This window comes from Elephantulus edwardii, unplaced genomic scaffold (assembly GCF_000299155.1).
Source record: "Elephantulus edwardii isolate Elephantulus edwardi_28Jun2011 unplaced genomic scaffold, EleEdw1.0 scaffold00062, whole genome shotgun sequence".
NCBI lineage: Eukaryota > Metazoa > Chordata > Mammalia > Macroscelidea > Macroscelididae > Elephantulus > Elephantulus edwardii.
Genome location: NW_006399812.1, coordinates 7,938,752 through 7,957,639, shown reverse-complemented (window position 1 = coordinate 7,957,639; position 18,888 = coordinate 7,938,752). Strand labels below are relative to the sequence as shown.

Genomic DNA, 18,888 nt, shown 5'->3' with positions numbered 1-18,888 from the left:
TGATTCGGTGACTGGGGTAATCGGGATGGGTGTGTCAGATGCAGTGCGGTTGGCGCAGGATAGAGCAGGGGTTAGGGCTGTTGTGCATAGGGTCGCTATGAGTCACAAACGACTCGATGGCACATAACAACATCATCTGTATTACTATGTTAAAGATATTTTCATGTATCAGGTGGTGCTTTTTTAACGTCTTGCATGCACAGAGGGAACCAGAGACGGAATACTATCTACAAACATTTGACTAACGGTGCCTAACTAACTGGTCTGACTTAGGTAAAACCTTGACTTAATGACAGACATAGGAAAGGAATTCACTAGTAATCTCAAGACTCCAAATAAGCTAAATTTAAGGCAAAACAAAGTGCTTCATATAACCACAACATATATGAAATCAGAGCAAGCAACAAGTCCAAAACACTAAACTAAAATATATATACATATATATTTATTACTGGGAATAATTTGGTAGTCTGAAATTGCAATTTTCTTTCTAAAAACCACCTACAATTTGGACAGTGTATTTCTTCCTAGTGGTCTCTTTTCTATTTGTGGACTCTGAATGTCTTCCCAGCAGACAGACCTGTCACAAAGAACCTTATCAAGTGCCTGTAAGCTTGAAATGCTATCGTTTTCATAGCACCTCATCTGAACTCAAGTGAGTTAAAGTTCTATTTCTGAAACTGCAACAAATCAGGAATTTACTGCCTTCTTAAGCATATCAGGCACATATCTGGCTGTGTGATCTCTCAACTTACCTTCCAACTCAATGGAGTCAGCAATGGAGAATGTGCCATGCACTATGTAGTGGCCAGGACAAATAATAACAGTTTCACCTTCATAGCAGGCATTTATAGCTGACAACGGATCACTATAAAACTAGAAAAGCAACAAGAACATATTGAAAAGATAAATTTCCCAAAAGCATCCCTAGTATCCCTCCAGAAGCCTATATGTCTAACTTTGAAAATGGAATCAACACTCTGCAAGAGATCAAAACAGAAGAGCCTTAGAAGATTAGGTGAGAAACTGGAAACTTTAAAAAAAAGAAAAAGAAAGAGGCCGGCTAGTTTTTACTGGGTAATGTCTTACGCATTCTTCAAATATGGAACTAAAACCACCCTCATGACTCAACTTTCAGCCAGACATGATCAAAGGGGAAGTATATGTCCAGGGATAAAGCTCAGAAGGCAAGAAAGGATAAGAAAAGAGGATGGATGAAAATGGGAAACAGAAGAATGCTGTTACAACGTGGGCAATGTAATCAATGTCTTGAAATTGACATGGGTCAATGCAAGTGACATGAATCACTTGTCAATTCAGTGTATGAACTGTGAGATGGAAAACCAATTTACTTTTGAAATTTCACTAAAATCAAAATTTCACAATAAAAAGAAAAAAAGAGCATCAAAATTGAGTAATTATCTGCTTGGTACCCTGCCCATTGCATGCCTGGTAAACTGCTGATGAAAGGCAGTGGTGTAACTAATCCCATTTCAAAGACGACGCTCTTATAAACCTTCCTGTCTTCCTTCTCCTCTCTCTCATGCACTGCTGTAAGTTGGCACCAACTCACAGCCAGCCTTGCACTGGGTTTATAAGGCTGTAAATTGCAATGAAGATTATCCATCATTGCCCTTTGGAGCCACTGGTGGATATGAACCACCAGAGAGACACAGCTTTTTGGGTTAGTAGCACCAGCGTTTTCAAATACTTTATAGAACTCAAAGAAACCTTCAGGGAATCAGAAGGGGATGAACTCATAAAACTCTTCAGGGAATCAGAAGAGTGCAGGGGATGGGGCATCACTTGGAGGGAGACATTCGCCTCTTACCTGAATTTCCATTTCTTCCTTATAAGGTTCCTGGCAAAGCTTGTCCCTTAGCAGGGCCTGCAGTAGACCAGTCATCATGGCAGAGGAGACTATGTGAGTGACCTTATGTTCACTCACTCGGGCGCCCTTTGCTTGGATATTAGAATTTTTTTGGTAACCAAACACATACCTTAAACAAATCAAACAAAAATCAAAGCTGTTTTCAGATGACAGCTGGGAAAGAAAAAGATGGCAATCAACTAAAAATAATAAAGACGTACATACCTCAATAAAGGATTCTCAATGAGTTTTAGCTTTTGTTTCAACTGTTCGATCTCAGAATATAATTTTAACCCTTCCACCATTGAAATGTTTTCCTGCTCAGAATCAGAGTTACAACTTGACAAACTACTTCTCAGATTTAAAAACCTAGTGTAACTCTCCTCACATTGAGACAGCAGGCTGCGGTAATCAACAATTAGTCCTGAAGGAACTCGGTCTTCAAGGATGTCATAATGCCTGAAAATGGAAATGCAAGTGAAAACCCACTGCCTCTCAAACACGTTTCCTATCATTAAGACAGTCCATTTCATCTTTAAAGACCCAGTGAGAAAAGTGTTTCATAGTACATAACTCAGGTGTACGCTAAGTCTTGGTGCAAAGCATTCCATTAAGTGGAAGATAGTGAAAGTTTTAAGCTCTAGTCATAAAATTTTTCTACATTTGTGGAGTTGGACTTTAAAAAAAAAAATCCAAGCATTTGCATTTTGGAAGCATTCAAAGACCATAATGCACAATTTGTAATCACTATTTAATAAGAAATTATTTTCTTCTCATCTACTCATCTGTTAGATTTTAAATCTATTCAAACTAAGTGGGTGGTAGAAGAGATATGGTCGTCTTGCATAGGAAGTGATAGTATCTCAGACTGTTGGATAGTAATGTTCAAGGGATCTCTGGTGACTTAAGAGTTGCAGGTGGTAAGGAGCTGTGCTGTCAACCCAAAGACAAGTAGTTTGAATCTACCAGGTGCTCCAAGAAACAAGATGGGCAATCTCCTCCCGTATGTGATTCAGTGCCTCTGAAAACTACTCAACAGTCAGCCACATTTCAGCTCTAACCCAAAGGTTACTGTATTTACATGATCAAAAATTGGAGCCCAGTCAAACTTCAGTCCTTCCTTATATTTAAAGTGCTATGGCCCAAATATTTTGAAACGTCCCTCGGGGAAAAATTCTGGACATCATCACTTAAAATGTTTTGTAATTTAGATATATCTTCAACTATAAAATAAATTGATAATTACTTATAGGTATAATTTGAAATTAACAGATTTTATAATATGATGTTTCTTCTTGTTGTTTACTGCCATCGAGTCAAGCACAACTTAGAGTGACCCTATGAACAAAACACCTGAAATCTTTCTATAACTATCATCTTTTCTCCAATTTCATAGAATTTCCAGAGGCATGTGGTTTAGAAAGTGGATGCCACACCTGCTTCCAAACTTGAAACAATCTTGAATCAATCTGGGAGTTTAAAAATAATTGCTTTAGTTTTCATTTAAGAGTATGTTGATTAAATGCCTTTGGCCAGAAGTTCTCAAGCCTGGCTGCATATTATAATCATCAAGGAGTCCACTATCTCCCAGACCAATTAAATCAGACTCTGGAGGTGGAGAAGTATTTTGTAAACTTCTCTGGGGATTCTAATATAAAACTAAGGTTGAGACTTAGATCTTAGATTTTTTTTTTTTTTTTTTAGTCTTTGAACTTAGCTCTAATTAAGATGTTTCTTATTAGGGGCCATCAAACCATTTTGACTCACAATAACACAAGGTACAAGTGAACCAAACACTGCCAATCCCTGCACCACCCTCACAATCAAAGTGCTGTCTGAGCTCCCTGTCACAATCCCCTGAGCCAAATGAGAATCTCATCCAGAGTCTTCCTCTTATTCACTGACTTTACACATTTTAAGAAGGAAAAGAAAACAGCACTATATCCTAAACAAATTTATATCATGCTGTGATGAGCTCTCAAATGATGTTTAAGATAAATAAGTCATATTCCTCTACTTTACAAATAAATTAATTAGGCAGAGTTTGAAAATCAAGAAATGTGTCTGCTCTGGTTAATCCATACTCATTTAAAGATATTCTGAAAATCCACTTTGCAAACAAGAAATAGGAGTGCAAACTACTGACTGCTTGATCAGGTCAATTAAGTTCTGAAGATTAAGACTCTAATTTTAAAGTGGCTAAGCCTTTCCAATATCTATGCCAATCAGTTTATTTTTTCTCATTAGACTGATCCTTCACAGTCTGGAAGCAATGAATAACATCCGTCTGTCTCAGAACCATAAGCTTTGGAGCAATGTTTTGAATTACAAAGGAAAAATATTTATTGCACAAAATCAAAACAGTATGGTTTCATTCTCTTTGTATCTTGCCTGTTGATCACCCTACTTTCTATCTTAGCCCAGAGACCTTCTTAGACTGCCTGCATCTGATAATATTCCAGATTCTCCATCAACTGCCATACTCTCTTATGTTCACAACTAAAAACTGGTCCCCCCTTATGCTATCCCATCTGCTACTGCTGTACAAAACATGTATGTAAATAATTTGTTGTTAGTACATATAAGGCTATCAAATGGGAATGCAATTTTTTCCAAGGAAAGATCAAATCCGATAGACATACAATATTCACCTACCATTAAATTTCACCACAATCAAAACCAATCACTATTCTTTGAGAGCAAATGTGTGAAACTTGTAAATCCCAAGGTGAAAAGGCCACCAGTTGCTTCACGGGAGGATGGGCAGTCTCCTCCAGTACAATTAGCCGCTTCTGAAAACCCATGAGATTCAGCTATGGGTCAGTTCCTACCACCACCACAAGTAATAGAAAGGAAATCTGGTGGCCTATGAGCAAGAAGTTACAGTATCAAGCCAAAGGCATTTTATTTGAATCACCAGCTGCTAAAGTGGGAGAATGATGGGCAATCTCCTCCCTTTTAATTTACTGCCAATGGGTTGATTGGGATTCAATAGTAATTAACAACAGTAATGCAGGAAATATGCCTGGGGGAAAATTGGAATAGAATCAAATAGAAATCACAGTCAACCTATGAAGAGCTGAATTAAGACATACATAATTCTATACCAGGAAACCTATCAGCCAAGCTCTGCAAATATTTTTATCTATTTTTATTATCTACTATGTAAGCCAACAACATAAAGTTAAAGCAAACCAAGTTCCCTGCCGGAGCTAATCCTGGATCAAGGCGACTCTCCATCAGGTTTCCAAGGCTGTGAAGCTCAATAGGAGGAAACTGTCACATCTTTCTCCTGTGGAGTGGGTGGTGGTTTCAAACTCCTGACCTTCTTTCTGTTGGTAGCCCAACACTTAACTTACTATGCTACTAGCCTAACTGGGCTTTTCAAATATGTATAGGGTATTGCCTTATCTTATGCAATCAAATCATCTTTCACAGAGGGGGAAAAAATGTTGCTTCTACATTATTTTATAAAGTTCTCATTTTATTCTTAGTGTAGACTATTAAATTCTCTCTTGAATGTAAGGAGAAATTACCTGGTCTTAGAACACCATCTAGTGGAAGGCCTAAAGCCACATTTTCTAAGTCAGTACAGAACTCTTGCGTTTTGGGGTGAAAGCTTTCCCTAGCCACATGATAAATTAGAAGAACATGCTTAGGTGGTTTGGAAATTTCTATTAATTATTATTATTCAGTATTTTTATCTCTGTCAAATTTAAAATGAGCTTAACAAACATGCTAAGGGAAATCTGTTCATTTAATAAGGTATGTTTTGTTTGTAGGAACTTAAAATTATGTCCTTTTAAAAATTTGTTTTCAATTATAGCAGAAAAGTATTCTACATTTCAAATCCTTTTCAAAATGTCCTGTCATTAAATAAATGGGGTTTTTAACAACCTAATTCAATTGACTTGGTTCAGTTTTACAAACCAGCAAGCTATGAACAGAAAATTAAATTCTCCTTTAAAGCTCAGTTTATAAACAGTAAAAGTAGGTGTTTCTGCATTTGTACAGAGATTCCTTTGACAACTTATCACTGGGTGGTATGCAGTTCTGCTCCTATGATCCCGGCACACATGCATACAACTAAATGCAAACATTTTCAATGGTAAAACACAACTGAGATTGATTATTGAACTTTCCCAAAATGCATCAAAATCAACAAAAAGGTATTTACAATCTCAATCGAGGTTCGACACATCTGACAAAATAATCATACTCATCTTCCTCTTCTTCATCCCAGCTCCGCCAAATGTTTTGGTAGAAAAACCTGAAACAAGAAAATCAGTTACTAATTCAACTCTTAGCACAAAGTGTCCAGGTTTTGGAGGAGAGATGGTTAAGCTGTTTTGAGTCAATAACATTCTAACAACAAGAGCAAATATTATACAACATTCAAATGCCCTGCCATCACTAAATACTCTTTACTTATAAGAAAGGGACCTTCCTTGGATCAGCTAGAGACGTTTCTCCACAACAATGGTTCTATTAGAATGTTGTTTCCTTTATTTCAGAACTATTTCTTGATCCTTTCTAATTGGGTGCATAGTACTATCACTCACTTACTAGGGTAAGAAAGACTCAGCAAGGAAACAGTTTGGGGGTTGTAAGAGTTCCCGTATACCATGAATACAAGTTGAAATGTCTATCTGATCTCCAAGTAGATGACATAAAATAGGCAGATGAATATTCAAGTCCAAAGCTCAAGGAAAAAGTGAGAACTAGGGATATCAGTCTGGGCTTTGTCAGCAATACTTGAAATCACCTAGGGATATACTATAAAGCAGCAGTTCTCAAGCCTGGCTGCACATTAGGATCCCCTGGGGAACCACTTTAACACGTTGCCACAAATGATGGCAATACATCGAAAAGAAAAAAAAAGTGTTTCTAAGCACTGTTGTCAATTTAAAAGTGTGCGGCAACGTGTTAATCCATATTTTTAAGTGATTTTTCTTTAAAACAAAAAAATCACATTTTTGTTTAAAATTAAACTCTATAGTTGACAAAAGACAAAGGTGCACCTGATTCAAGCCATAATCATCCTCAGTTGCTTCCCATGCATGTGGAAGTTGGACAATGAATAAGGATAAAAGAAGATGAATTGGTATCTCAGTTGATAACTCCCTCTTAAACCACTTACTGTACAGATCACCTTTTCCTCATTGAAGTTTAATGGATTCCAATATTATTAATTTTACTGAGAATATTCTCATCATGTTATTTCATCTGTTCTTCTATTATCTTTATTTCTAGTAAAGTCGGTAGTTAGATGTAGTGACTAGATGAGCTCCAGGCAAGATTTTTTGGCATGAAAACTTCAGGGGAGGTATGAAGTATTTCCCTCAGGACACACATGATGCCCAACTTTCTCTCCTTTTACGACTGAGCAGTGAATTTAGGTTGTCAGATTGATCCACCCATTACAAAATGTCCATTCATTTCTCTTGGATTTGGTGGCCTCTAGTGATTACTGGCTAGATGTTTTATTCTCTCTCTCTCACTGTCATTGCGTCCGAACACTCCTAGCTGACCCTACAGTGGGTTTTCAGGGGCACCCACTCATCTGGGAGGAGACTGTCCATCTTTCTCCCTCAGAGCAGCTGGTGAATTCGGACTACCTCCCTATGGGCTGGCAGTCTAATTCCTTACTAGGCCACAAGAGCTCTTTTTTATTGTTGTTGTGTGCCAGCCAGTGAGTCAACTACAGCTCACAGTGACCTTGTGACCCTGCCCCATCCTCACCATCTCTGACCTACTTGAGCTCACTGTTAGTTACCATGTAAATCTACCTTGTTAAGGGTTTTTCCTCTTTGATGCTGACTCTCCACTTTCATTTTATTGTTGTTGTTATGTGCCGTCGAGTCACTTGCGACTCATAGCGACCCTATGTACAACAGCCCTAAACTCTGCTCTGTCCTGTGCCAATTGCACTGTCTCCAACACACCCACCCTGATTACCCCAGTCACTGAATCAATCCACCTCATAGAGGGCCTTCCCCTCCTGTGTGGACCCTCCACCCTCCCAAGCATGATGTCCTTCTCCAAGGATCGGTCTCTCTTTACAACATGTCCAAAGTATGTTAGACAGAGTCTTAGAATCCTTGCCTCCAGGAAGCCGCCTGGTTTAGCCCTTTTCAGGATGAATCTGTTTGTTTTCCTAGCAGTCCATGGTACCCTCAATACTCTTCTCCAGCACCAGAGGTCAAAGGCATCAATTCTCCTTCTATCCTCCTTAGTCACTGTCCAACTCTCTGATGCATAACAAGTGATAGCAAAGACCATGGCCTGTATCAGAAACACCTTAGTCTCCAGAGAGACACCATTGCTCTTCAGTACTTTGGAGAGGTCCCTAACAGCAGACTTTCCCATGGTAATGCATCTTTTAATTTCCTGGCTGCTGGTGCTGAGAGTGTTGACTGTGGAGCCAAGCAAACTAAAGCTGTGAACAATCTCAATCTCTTCACCATCCATCCTGATGCTGCCAATTGGTCCAGTGGTGAGAATCTTTGTTTTCTTGACAATGAGCCTCAATCCACATGGTAGCAAAATAGTAATATTTTCATTCTATCATTCCTTTTTCACATATTAATTGCAATGTTGTTGTTGTTAAGTGCCATCAAGTCATTGGCAACTCATAGCAACTCTATAAACAAAAAACCTGAACACTTATATAACTTCCATCGTTTCTCCAGGTTCTTAGTTTCCAGAGGCAAGCCATTTCAGAAGTGGATGCACTCCAGCTTCCAAGCTTGTTTTAACTGGAGAGCTCCACCAAACACTGTCCACCATGGGTAACCATTATCGCATTTGACACATCAGTGTCATGGTGTTCAGCATCACAGCAACCACGAGTTACCTCTGTACAGCAAATGGACAGACCAGTACTATACTACTTAGAAGAATGTTTGATCAAAAACAATTAAAATCGGCCTGAGGGCCACAGATTAAAATCACTCATTTTTGGCTTAGTAGCATCATTTTCTGTCCACTAGGCCAATTGAGCTCTATGTTTTTGATTAATTGCAATGCTACATAGAAAATCAAGGAGGGATGAAGGGCAGACTTTCATTCATAGGGTTGCTATGAGCCACCTACGACTCCACGGCACTTAACAACAACAACAACAACATATAGAAAATGCGGGAGAAGGATCAGCTATCTCCTCTCATGCAATTAACCACCTCTGAAAACCCGCCAGAGGGTCAGCTATGGATCAGTTCTGAGTCAATGACACACAACAACAACAAAAATACAGAAAACACACAGGTGATTCTAATGTACTCCAAGATTGATTACAGACAAGGACCTTCCTCCAGAGGCAACAGAGAAAAGCCTTCAGCTGATATCCTGAATTCAGACATCTAGCCTTCTAAAAGGTGAAAAACTAAATTCCATTTGTAAAAAAAAAAAGACTGACTGCAGAACAAAAAGAGAACATGGCCCATGACCGGGTCCTAATCAACTCCAACATTTTAATGTGTGAGCAGGAGAGAAGCCCATTCACCACCAAGAGGGGAAGCCACTGAGAGATCAAAGGAATGACCGCCCCAGAACCTAAGAGAGGAACGTGTTAGGAAGACAGAAGCACACAAATCCAGCAATTCCACTCCTAGGGTGGTGGTTGTTGTTTTGTTATGTGCCATCAAGTCACTTGCGACTAAACCCTGTCCTATCTCTTGCCAATCTTATTGCCTCTGACACACCTATCCCCATTACCCCAGTGACTAAATCAATCCATCTCATTGAGGGGCTTCCTCTCCTGCACTGTCCCTCCACCCTCCCAAGCATAACGTCCCTCTCCAAGGACTGATCCCGCCTTGCAACATGTCCAAAGTATGTAAGACAAAGCTTCAGAATCCTTGCCTCCAAGAAGCAGCCTCGCTTCACCCTCTCCAGGACGAACTTATTTGTTCTCCTAGCAGTCCATGGTATATTCAATACTCTTCTCTAGAACCAAAGCTCAAAGGCATCAACCCTCCTTCTGTCATCCCTAGTCATTGTCCAACTCTCTGATGTATAGCAAGTAATGGCAAAGATGCTGGCCTGTATCAGGCGCACCTTAGTCTCCAGACTGACATCACTGCTCCTCAGTACCTTGGAGAGGTCTCTGACAGTAGACTTTCCCAATGCAATTTGTCTTTTAATTTCCTGGCTGCTTGTACCAAACACCTAAGATTTAAAAATGGAAATTCAAACAAATACTTGTGTACAAATGTTGAGAACAGCACGATTCACAATAACCAAAAACACAGAAGTAACCCAAATGTTCATCAATGGATGAGTGTGCAAACAAATTAATAATATGTACAAATAATGGAACAGTCGCATAATCACTGCCAGCAGGTAGATTCTGACTTAGACCTGCCATATAGGACACAGCAGAACTACTTCACTGAGCTCCCACAGCTAGAAATCATACAGGAGCAAACTGTCTCAACTTTCTCTTTCAGAATAGCTATTGAATTTAAACTTTTTGGCTGTTTTAACCACTGCACCACCATGGATCTCTAGGAAATGCACAGATTCGGTTGTTTAAATAGGCAGGAGTCTTCCCTGGGGGTGCAAATGGTTCACACACACAGCTGTGAATCACAAAGCTATAGGTTTGAATTCACTCAAATGTGCTTTGAAAGGCCTGGCAATTACTTCCAAAAAAATCAGCCATTGAAAACCTTACAGTGTACTTGCTACGTTGACAAAAGAAGTTGTCATAAGTAAAAATCAACTCAGTGGTTAAGTGATTTGGGGTTTTCTGTTGTTGGCTGGTTGATTTTCTACCTAGTTTGAGGATATAACTCCTCCTCATAGCACTCACTGCAGCTGACGTGTCCATGTGGTTACAGCCTCAAGGTTAACCTCCTGCCTTAATACTGACAATTCCCTAGTGATGGCAATTTTGTCTGTTTTGTGCAACATTCTACCCTCAACTAAGGACCCTGCACTCAAATATTTATTGAGTAGAAAACTCTTCCTGATTTGACTTTCCCTTGGCACTGATCTGAATCCTCAAAATGAATATATTTAGCCAAACTTGTATTAACATCATTACTAATTCCAGATACTTGCTTTTCTACCAACTGCTACCAGCCATAAAGAGATAAACTCCCTCATTCCTCATTTCCTAGAATCTTCAATTATTGCTTTATCTTCAAGTCTTTAATTGCTGGATTTATATATTAAAAAAAAAAGATAGAAACATAAGTCTATAAAATTATTTCAAAGTCATTACCAAAATAGTGAGCATATAAAAACCTTCAAAAGAATTCCCTATCTTTGAATCGTATAAAATACACTAATAATTAATTAAGTTTAAAGTATGAATATTCAATCTGCATCAAATCCAGACCGTTTCTGGACATGGGTTCCTTTTATCAATTCCCTTCCTACCTGACATGCTCTACTGCAAGCGCTGTCTGGTCAAACAGTCCGGACTCGTCGAAGACCACCCACAGCTCCTGCAGGGGCAGCTGATGTTGCTTCAGGTCTAGAAGCTCGTTCATACACTCAGTGGTGAAAGTGCTCATTTGTGACTCACAGAGATACGGCTTGGCAAGCCTCACCACAGCCTTCAACGCCGTGAAGTCTACATCTGTGACCTGAAATGTAAAACGATAGGGCTTGCCCTAATCCATGGACAATCAAAAGGAAGACACAAAGAAGAGCCTGATTTTTCCAAAAAGGATGTGAGGAGGTCAGGGGTCCAGGTGCCAAGGAAAAATGCCTTCCATAATATAAAGGATAAACAAGACAAGCTAGCGCTTCCTTTCATGAAGCTTATACTGGATTGGTGTTGGTATACAGCCATCCAGTCGATTCCGACTCTTAAAGACCCAATGCACTATAGTTCTAAACCCTGCTCTACTCTGAGCCAGTCTCACTGTCTCAGACACACACACCTTCATTGCCCCAGTTACTGTGTCAATCCATTTCATCTGGAGTCTTCCTTTCCTGGACTGTTCCTCCACCTTTCCAAGCATGATATCCTCCAAAGACTGGTCCCTCCTGGCTACGTGCCCAGAGTACGTGAGTGGGAGTCTCAAAATCCTTGCCTCCAAGCAAGGCTTGGTTTCCCCTCTCTAGGACAGACCTGTTGGTTCTCTTGGCAGTTCATGGTATTGAGGAGGCAAATAAATAAGTAAACAGGATGATAACAAGTATATGACAGAGAATAACCACTAAGGGTACCTGGTTTTGCTAGGATGATCAGAGGAAGTCACTTCTGAGCTGAGGGGATGAAAAGGGATCAGCAATCTGAAGAGCCACAAAAGGTACAAAGGCTCTGTGGTGAAACAAGCTTGGAAACGGGGGAGTATGAAGAGAAGAGATAGGCACAGGAGACGAGCTGGGGAAAGACAAGGAGACCTGGGGGTGACGGGTCTCAGCAGGAGTGTAGATCTCCCATGTTCCTACTGCACTGAGAAGTCATAAAACCAACTGGGCCCTTGGTAAATGCTATAAGCATTTTAAGTACACAGCTCTTTCAAAAGAATGACTCTGCTTTACAGAGCATGGTTAGGGGTGGGGAGGGGATGGACACACTCTATCTAAGCAATCTTATAGGTCTGAACAACCAAAGCACAATCCACTATTTTAGCACAATTCAAAATTCTAAAATTCACCTGGAACAGATGCAAGCCACTGTTTGCGTTATGTGCCATCAAGTCATTTCTGACTCTTAGGGACCCTTCAACAGAACGAAACACTGCCTAGTCCCTGCAATCATTACCACGTGAGGCTGCTGTGGTAGACACACCTGTTTTGTGAAAGGATTTGCCCTTTTTTTATTGACCTTGTACTCTACCAACTGTGAAGTCCTTCTCCAGGAACAGGTCCCTTCTAATGGATGTGAGGTAAAAATCTCCTCATCCTTCCTGCTCAGGAGCATTATGGTTGTACATCTTCCAGGATGAATCTGCTTGTTCTCCTGTGGTCCCTGGTATACTCAGTATTCATCACCAGCGTCGTAACTCAAGGCGTCGACTCTTCCCCGGTACACCTCACTGCTGAGCACAGAATCTCTGGGGTCTGCAACGCCGCTTTCTAAAAGGACTGCAGTAGCAACTTGCATTCACACTCCCTAGTTTAACATTTTAGTTTAACAGGGATTTTTTGTGGTCCAGTTAACAAACACTAAGAAAAATTCACAGCTGTAATTAGAGTGCAAATTTAATGTAAAAGGCCCAGTCAGTTGAAAAATCAGATTGTTTTTTTCCCTTTCTGCAGTGGAACACATTATCGAGAGATTAACCACATCTCTACAAATTTGTTAGGCAACAAATGGGCTCGTTTTCAACTGCCTGTTTGGTTTGAGCTACTTAATGGACTACAACTAAGAAGGTAAAAAATTAATTGGAACTCCAATGACTTCATAATTAGATCTATTTTTTTAAATGATCACAAATATCTCCTCCACTTTGAAGATTTCTAACCTGTTTCCCATATCAAAGGACGTTGAAACGTAACCCACCTCAGTTCCCTGGCAGCTGCTCCTCAGCTGCTTGTAAGGTTTACAGATACTTTATACCATAAGGAGTCTTGGTGGTACAGTGGGTAAAGCGCTAAGTTGCTGAGAGGCTGGCAGTCTAGGCCCACCAGCTACTCCACAAGAGGAAGATGCAGTAGTCAGTCTACTTTCATAAAGATTTACAGCCTTAGAAACTATTCGAATTCCAGTGTGTCCTACCCGGTTCATTATGAGTCAGAATCAACCAGACGGCAGCAGCTTTTTTTGTTGTTAGAAACCATGGCAATTAGGGGTAGGAAACATGCTATTTTCAATCAACTCATAGACTTTAATTAAAAACAAGCACTCTGGCTATTGCAGTCTGAAGTCAAGTGCTTTCCAGCTAGAGGTAAATACTTTTAGCTAGAGACAGACAACAGAATGCAAGTTACCTCAACCAGCACCTTGAACACAGTGGTGTGCCACACTGCCTGCCATCCAGATGGCTCAAGGACCTTCTCCAAGAACTCAGCCGTGAATTCTCTAACCTCGGAGGCCTTGCAGTCAGCTACGAACAAATAAAACACAGAGTTAAGACTGCATCGAGCAGAGAAAAGTTAATAAATCCCTTAGGGCCAACTTCCACCAGAACCAACATATCTGAGGGACTGTCCACTTTACACAAAAAAAGGAGAGGAGAAAAAAAGAGAGAAGATTTACTCACCTAAAATGTAATCTTGATAGGCTCTGAATCTCTCGTAGAACAGAAGTTGACTTGTTTGGAAAATTTCAGGGAAAAGTGTTTTACCTTCTAGCATAACACTTTGTAAACTAGTACCTGTCTTATCATCATTGCTACAATCACTGCATGAATCTTCACCTTGGCACAAACCTAAAAGAAGAAAAAATAAGCAGTCTCAACTATCCCAGACATATACAGTGCTATATACAGAGCACTGTATTTCCATTTTCATATCCTTGCTTGGAAATGCCAAACAAAATACAAGCTAGGATTTGAGTAGGCTGCTTAATCTACCTGTCATTGTCAGAAAAACTAGTATTCCAAACTTAAAAACATCTCAAAATCCAAGTTCTATTTTAAAACAGTAAATACAGTAACCGGTGAGGGGTTTTTGTTGTTCTGAGGGTTGGGAGAGGCAGAGAAAAGAGTTGTCTGTTTAATTCAGTGGAAACCACCCCAAGTTCCTCTCCAAGTTACTAAGGGGCCCGAAGGGTACAATGGTCTGCAGCTGGAACTAACCAGAAGCTCCATGGATGAAAAGACTGGGTGATTCAATCCTACTGAAAATTGGTGTTGGTGGTGGTGCCATCGAGTACCCTACGACTCACAGGATCCTATGTATAATAGTTCTGAACCCTGCTTTATTTTGAGCCAATCTCATTATCTCTGCTATACCTACCCCTATTAGCGCAGTCACTAAGTCAATCCATCTCATCCAGGGTCTTCCTCTCCTGCATTATCCCTCCACCCTTCCAAGCATGATGTCCCTCTCCAAGGCCTGTTCCCACTTTGCAACATGTCCAAAGTAGGTTAGACGGAGCTTCAGAATCCTGGTCTCCAAGGGGCAGCCTGTTTTCACCCTCTCCAAGATGAACCTGTCTGTTGTTCTAGCAGTCCATGGTATAGTCAATAATCTTCTCCAGCACCACAGCTCAAGTTCTTATCTTTGCACTGAAGACTATACCCTATTAAACAGTTTGTTATAGGGCCAGTCACTAAGAGTCAGAATCAACTTAGTGGCATACAAGAGCATGATCTTTACTGGGTAGTGACAATGGGTGGTTTAGTGGTGGAATTCTCATCCTCTATGCAGAAGATGAAGGTTCAGTTTTCAGATAATATACCCGGTGAATAGTTACCACTTGTCTGCCAGTGAAGACCTTCATGTTGTTACTATGATGTCGAATAGTTTCTAAGAAGCTTCCAAAGACTTAGGAAAGCTTGCAGTATGAAGACTTGGTGATACACTTCAGAAAAACCAACCAATAGAATCTGCACAGATCAACATGTGACCCATCCCCCCAGTCCATCATGGGGATGGCAATCCCAGTCCCCAAGATGGCCGAGAACTAGAGGTAACACAGGATGGAATGGGGGTTATCAACAAGATAACAGCTAACAATAGAATCTTTTCTATGACTAGCAGCTTAATATGGTCAAGAATCTTGTAGTCACTTCATTCCCCCCCCCAAATAATCCTGTAAAATGGCAATGAAAATAGGAATATAACTCATTTCTACAAAGCTTCTCCCATGAGCTGAAATCTGCTTTTATTTTCTACAAACGGCTCCCTAATAAACAGGGATGAGAGAGTCTTAATAATGCATAAGGTTTACTTCCCTAAGGCTACCAGGTTCCTCCTCACTAATCTCAATGGCTCTGCTAAGGAAAAGATTAGAAAATGCTAATCACATTAAGTTTGGATCTTATGTAATTATGTTTCTGAAGATATGAGCCAGTCCGTGGCATATCTAATACTGTGTAATAAGATGTTTTTAATAGACAAGACCACTGGTAAGTAAACAAACACGCTGGGCAGAAATGAAATTAGTGGAGTACTTTCCAGCTAGAGCTGAGACTATCACAAGTCACAGTTTGTTAAGCGTCCCCCTTTCTTTTCTCCTTTCTCCAGTCTTCCTGTCCCAATCCAGGCCACCAGAATTCCTTGAGCTCACAGATGACCCAGATGTACTCAAGGACAAATACCTATGCACAGGCACACTGAAGAGCATCCTACCTCATTTCCTCCATTTCCTTAGCTAGAAACCCAATGTGGATTCACAGCAATCCTCCATGGGATCCAAGGCTGTAAATCTGAATGGGAGCAGGCCAATGCTGGCCCTTCTGAGTAGCAGCACAACATGTAATGCCATATACCACCAGGGTTCCTTTTGGCAATAACACCAAATCAAACACATTGCCAAGGAGCTGACAACTCTTTGTAACCCTCCTTTGCTACGTTGTTGTTGAAACCAAGCCATAGCTGACACTCTGGTGGGTTTTCAGAGGCAATTAATCACACGGGAAGAGATTGCCTATTCTCCCATGGAGCAGCTGACAGCCTCGAACCGTGTGTCTTCGGGATTGCTGCGCAGCTTCTCGCCACGAGGCCATTAGAGTTCCTTAAACAGTCTGTTTTTCTGGAGGAGATTGTCCATCTTTCTCTCATGGTACAGCTGGTGGAATGAGCAGTTCACATTTCAGTTAGCAGCCCAGCATACTATATACAACACCACCAGAGGTCTTTTCTGGCTCCAAAGCAAAAAGAAAAATGGTATTCTTACTTCAATTGAAAGACTTAAATAACAGATTCCATAACTTGGTAAGGGTCTCAACTCACTTGCAACTCACAGCAACCTATGCACAATAGCTCTGAACCCTGCTCTCTCCTGAGCCGATCTCATGGTCTCTGACACATCGGAGACAGTGTGATTGGCACAGGACAGAGCAGGGTTTAGGGCTGTTGTACACAGGGTCGCTATGAGTCGAAAGTCGATGACACATAATAACAACAACACCAACATCCAGTCACTGTGTCAAATCTCATCCAGGGTCTTCCTCTCTGGCACCCTTCCAAGCATGATGTCCTTCTCCAAGGATTGGTCCGTCCTGGTAATACGCCCGAAGTTCACAAGACGGAGCTTTAAGATCCTTTCCTCCAAAGTGCCAACAGTTTGCACTTTGTGGTAAGGAATTGTGCACGCAACTCGGAGGCCTGCAGTTCCCTGCGGATCGAATCCACCAGCAGCTTTGAAGGAGGAAGACTCCTTCCATCTCGTCCCCTGCAGAAACCCGATGGAGGATCAGCTATGAGCTGGTTATGATTTGCCTGCAAAAGTTGACAAATGGAGCCTGCAGAGGCTCTACAGGAAATGCCTGGCTATTTGCTTTCTTGGTGGCACAGGTGTTGAGCGCCAGGCTGGACAGTTAGAAGCCACCAGCCAGCTGCTCCAGCGGAGGAGCGCGTCTGTCCTCGGCCACGGACCCTCGGCCACGGACAGCCTAAGGGACAGTCCCAGTGACCTCAAGGCATGAGCCGCGATCAGCTGGAAGGCGGGTTAGGGCCTGATAAGATCTCAGCGAAGCAAGCTCAGGTCAAAGGTTCAAGGTTGCTCTTTCTTTTGGGGGAAAAAAGAGTGGCTCACAATCTCTTTTGAAATGCAGATGAGTCCTTTTTTTTTTTTTTTTTACAGATAAACGCTCTTTACAAAGGCCGCCAGAAGCGGCCACGCCCGGGACTTCCTGCCTCACGCCGGGGAAACCGAGGCACGAGCGGGCGAGGAACGAGGGGCCCCGAGAAGCTGTGGACCCTGACCTGCCGAGTGCGCGAAGCCTCGGGGGTCGTCCCGTCTTTGACGTCCGCAGAGCCGCCCAGGGCCGCACACAGCCAGCGGTGTCACCGGGCAGGGGGTCCGTCCGCGGGGGCCCGCCACCCCAGAACGCAGCTCCGAGACGGCAGCTCCGTCCCCCACAAGGCGGGTACTCACCTTCCTCTAGACCAGCCGCCGCCTCCTCGGCCTCCCAGCCGGTGCCCTCCAACTCCGGCGCCATCGCCTCGGACCCCAGACCCTCACCGGTCATCAAACTGGTCGCCATTTCAAATTTCCGCGGGTTGTCGCGTCGGCCCCCGTGACGAGTTGACGCGAGCACTCCTGATTGGCTAGTCGGGCAGGCCTTTGGCCAATCAAAAGATGGTTTGCCCCTTGCCCTGTTTCCGCCCTACCGCTCTGGCTCCGCCCATCTCCTTCCTGAATTCTGACTGCCTGAAAAGGCCCTTCATGGACCAATGCTTTGGGGGGGGGCAGTGACTTTGTGTATTCTCTTCTCTTCTCTTCTCTTCTCTTCTCTTTCCTTCTTTCTTATTCTCTTTTCGTTTTTTCCTTCTTCTTCTTCTCCTCCTCCTCCTCCTCCTCCTCTCTCCTCCCTCTTCCCTCCTCTCTTCTCTTTCCCTCTCTCTCTCCTCCTTCTCTCCTCTCTTCTTTCTTTTTTTCCTTTGTAAAAGACATGTAGGGGGATTCAAGAGGGTAAGGTGTGGGAGCAGAAGAGTGAGGATGGATAGGGATAAAATCAAAAGGTTGCACAATGTGGTGGTGGGAGGTTCTTGTGTATTTCTGCCATCTTCTTTTGATGCTTCCTGCATCATTCAGATTTCACCCAGAGAATCCTTCAGTATTGAAACCCGAGGTTTGAATTTTTTCTTCATTCTTTCAGCTTGAGAAATGCCTAGCCTTTTCTTCCCCTTTGATTTTCTAGCTTAAGCTCCTTGCACATTTCATTATAATACCTTGCTTTGTCTTCTTTGCCCTTTGAAATCTTGTATTCAGTGCTCTTACCAAGACCCTCTATGAGGTGGATTGATTCAGTGACTGGGGTAATCGGGATGAGTGTGTCAGAGGCAATGTGATTGGCACAGGATAGAGCAGTGTTTAGGGCTGTTGTACATAGGGTCGCTATGAGTCGCAAATGACTCGACGGCACGTAACAACAGTTTTGACTTCTTCTCTAGGATTTCTCCAAGGTTTTAAAGAGCAATGATGTCCGTTTAAAGACTAG

General features: G+C 41.8%; 1 protein-coding gene across 1 annotated transcript in view; it reads right to left on the bottom strand.

Annotated features, from left to right (window-relative positions):
- Window positions 1-17,931, bottom strand: part of SHCBP1 (SHC SH2-domain binding protein 1) — a 36,474-nt gene extending 18,543 nt beyond the window's left edge. The window contains exons 1-8 of the mRNA XM_006887823.1: window positions 17,823-17,931; window positions 14,038-14,205; window positions 13,766-13,881; window positions 11,258-11,466; window positions 6,048-6,140; window positions 2,096-2,329; window positions 1,832-2,000; window positions 756-876 (exon numbers count right to left, since the gene is read on the bottom strand). Of these exons, the coding sequence (XP_006887885.1) occupies window positions 756-876; window positions 1,832-2,000; window positions 2,096-2,329; window positions 6,048-6,140; window positions 11,258-11,466; window positions 13,766-13,881; window positions 14,038-14,205; window positions 17,823-17,931 (1,219 nt within the window). The remainder of the gene's footprint in view (window positions 1-755; window positions 877-1,831; window positions 2,001-2,095; window positions 2,330-6,047; window positions 6,141-11,257; window positions 11,467-13,765; window positions 13,882-14,037; window positions 14,206-17,822) is intronic.
- Between the last annotated feature and the right edge of the window lie 957 nt (window positions 17,932-18,888).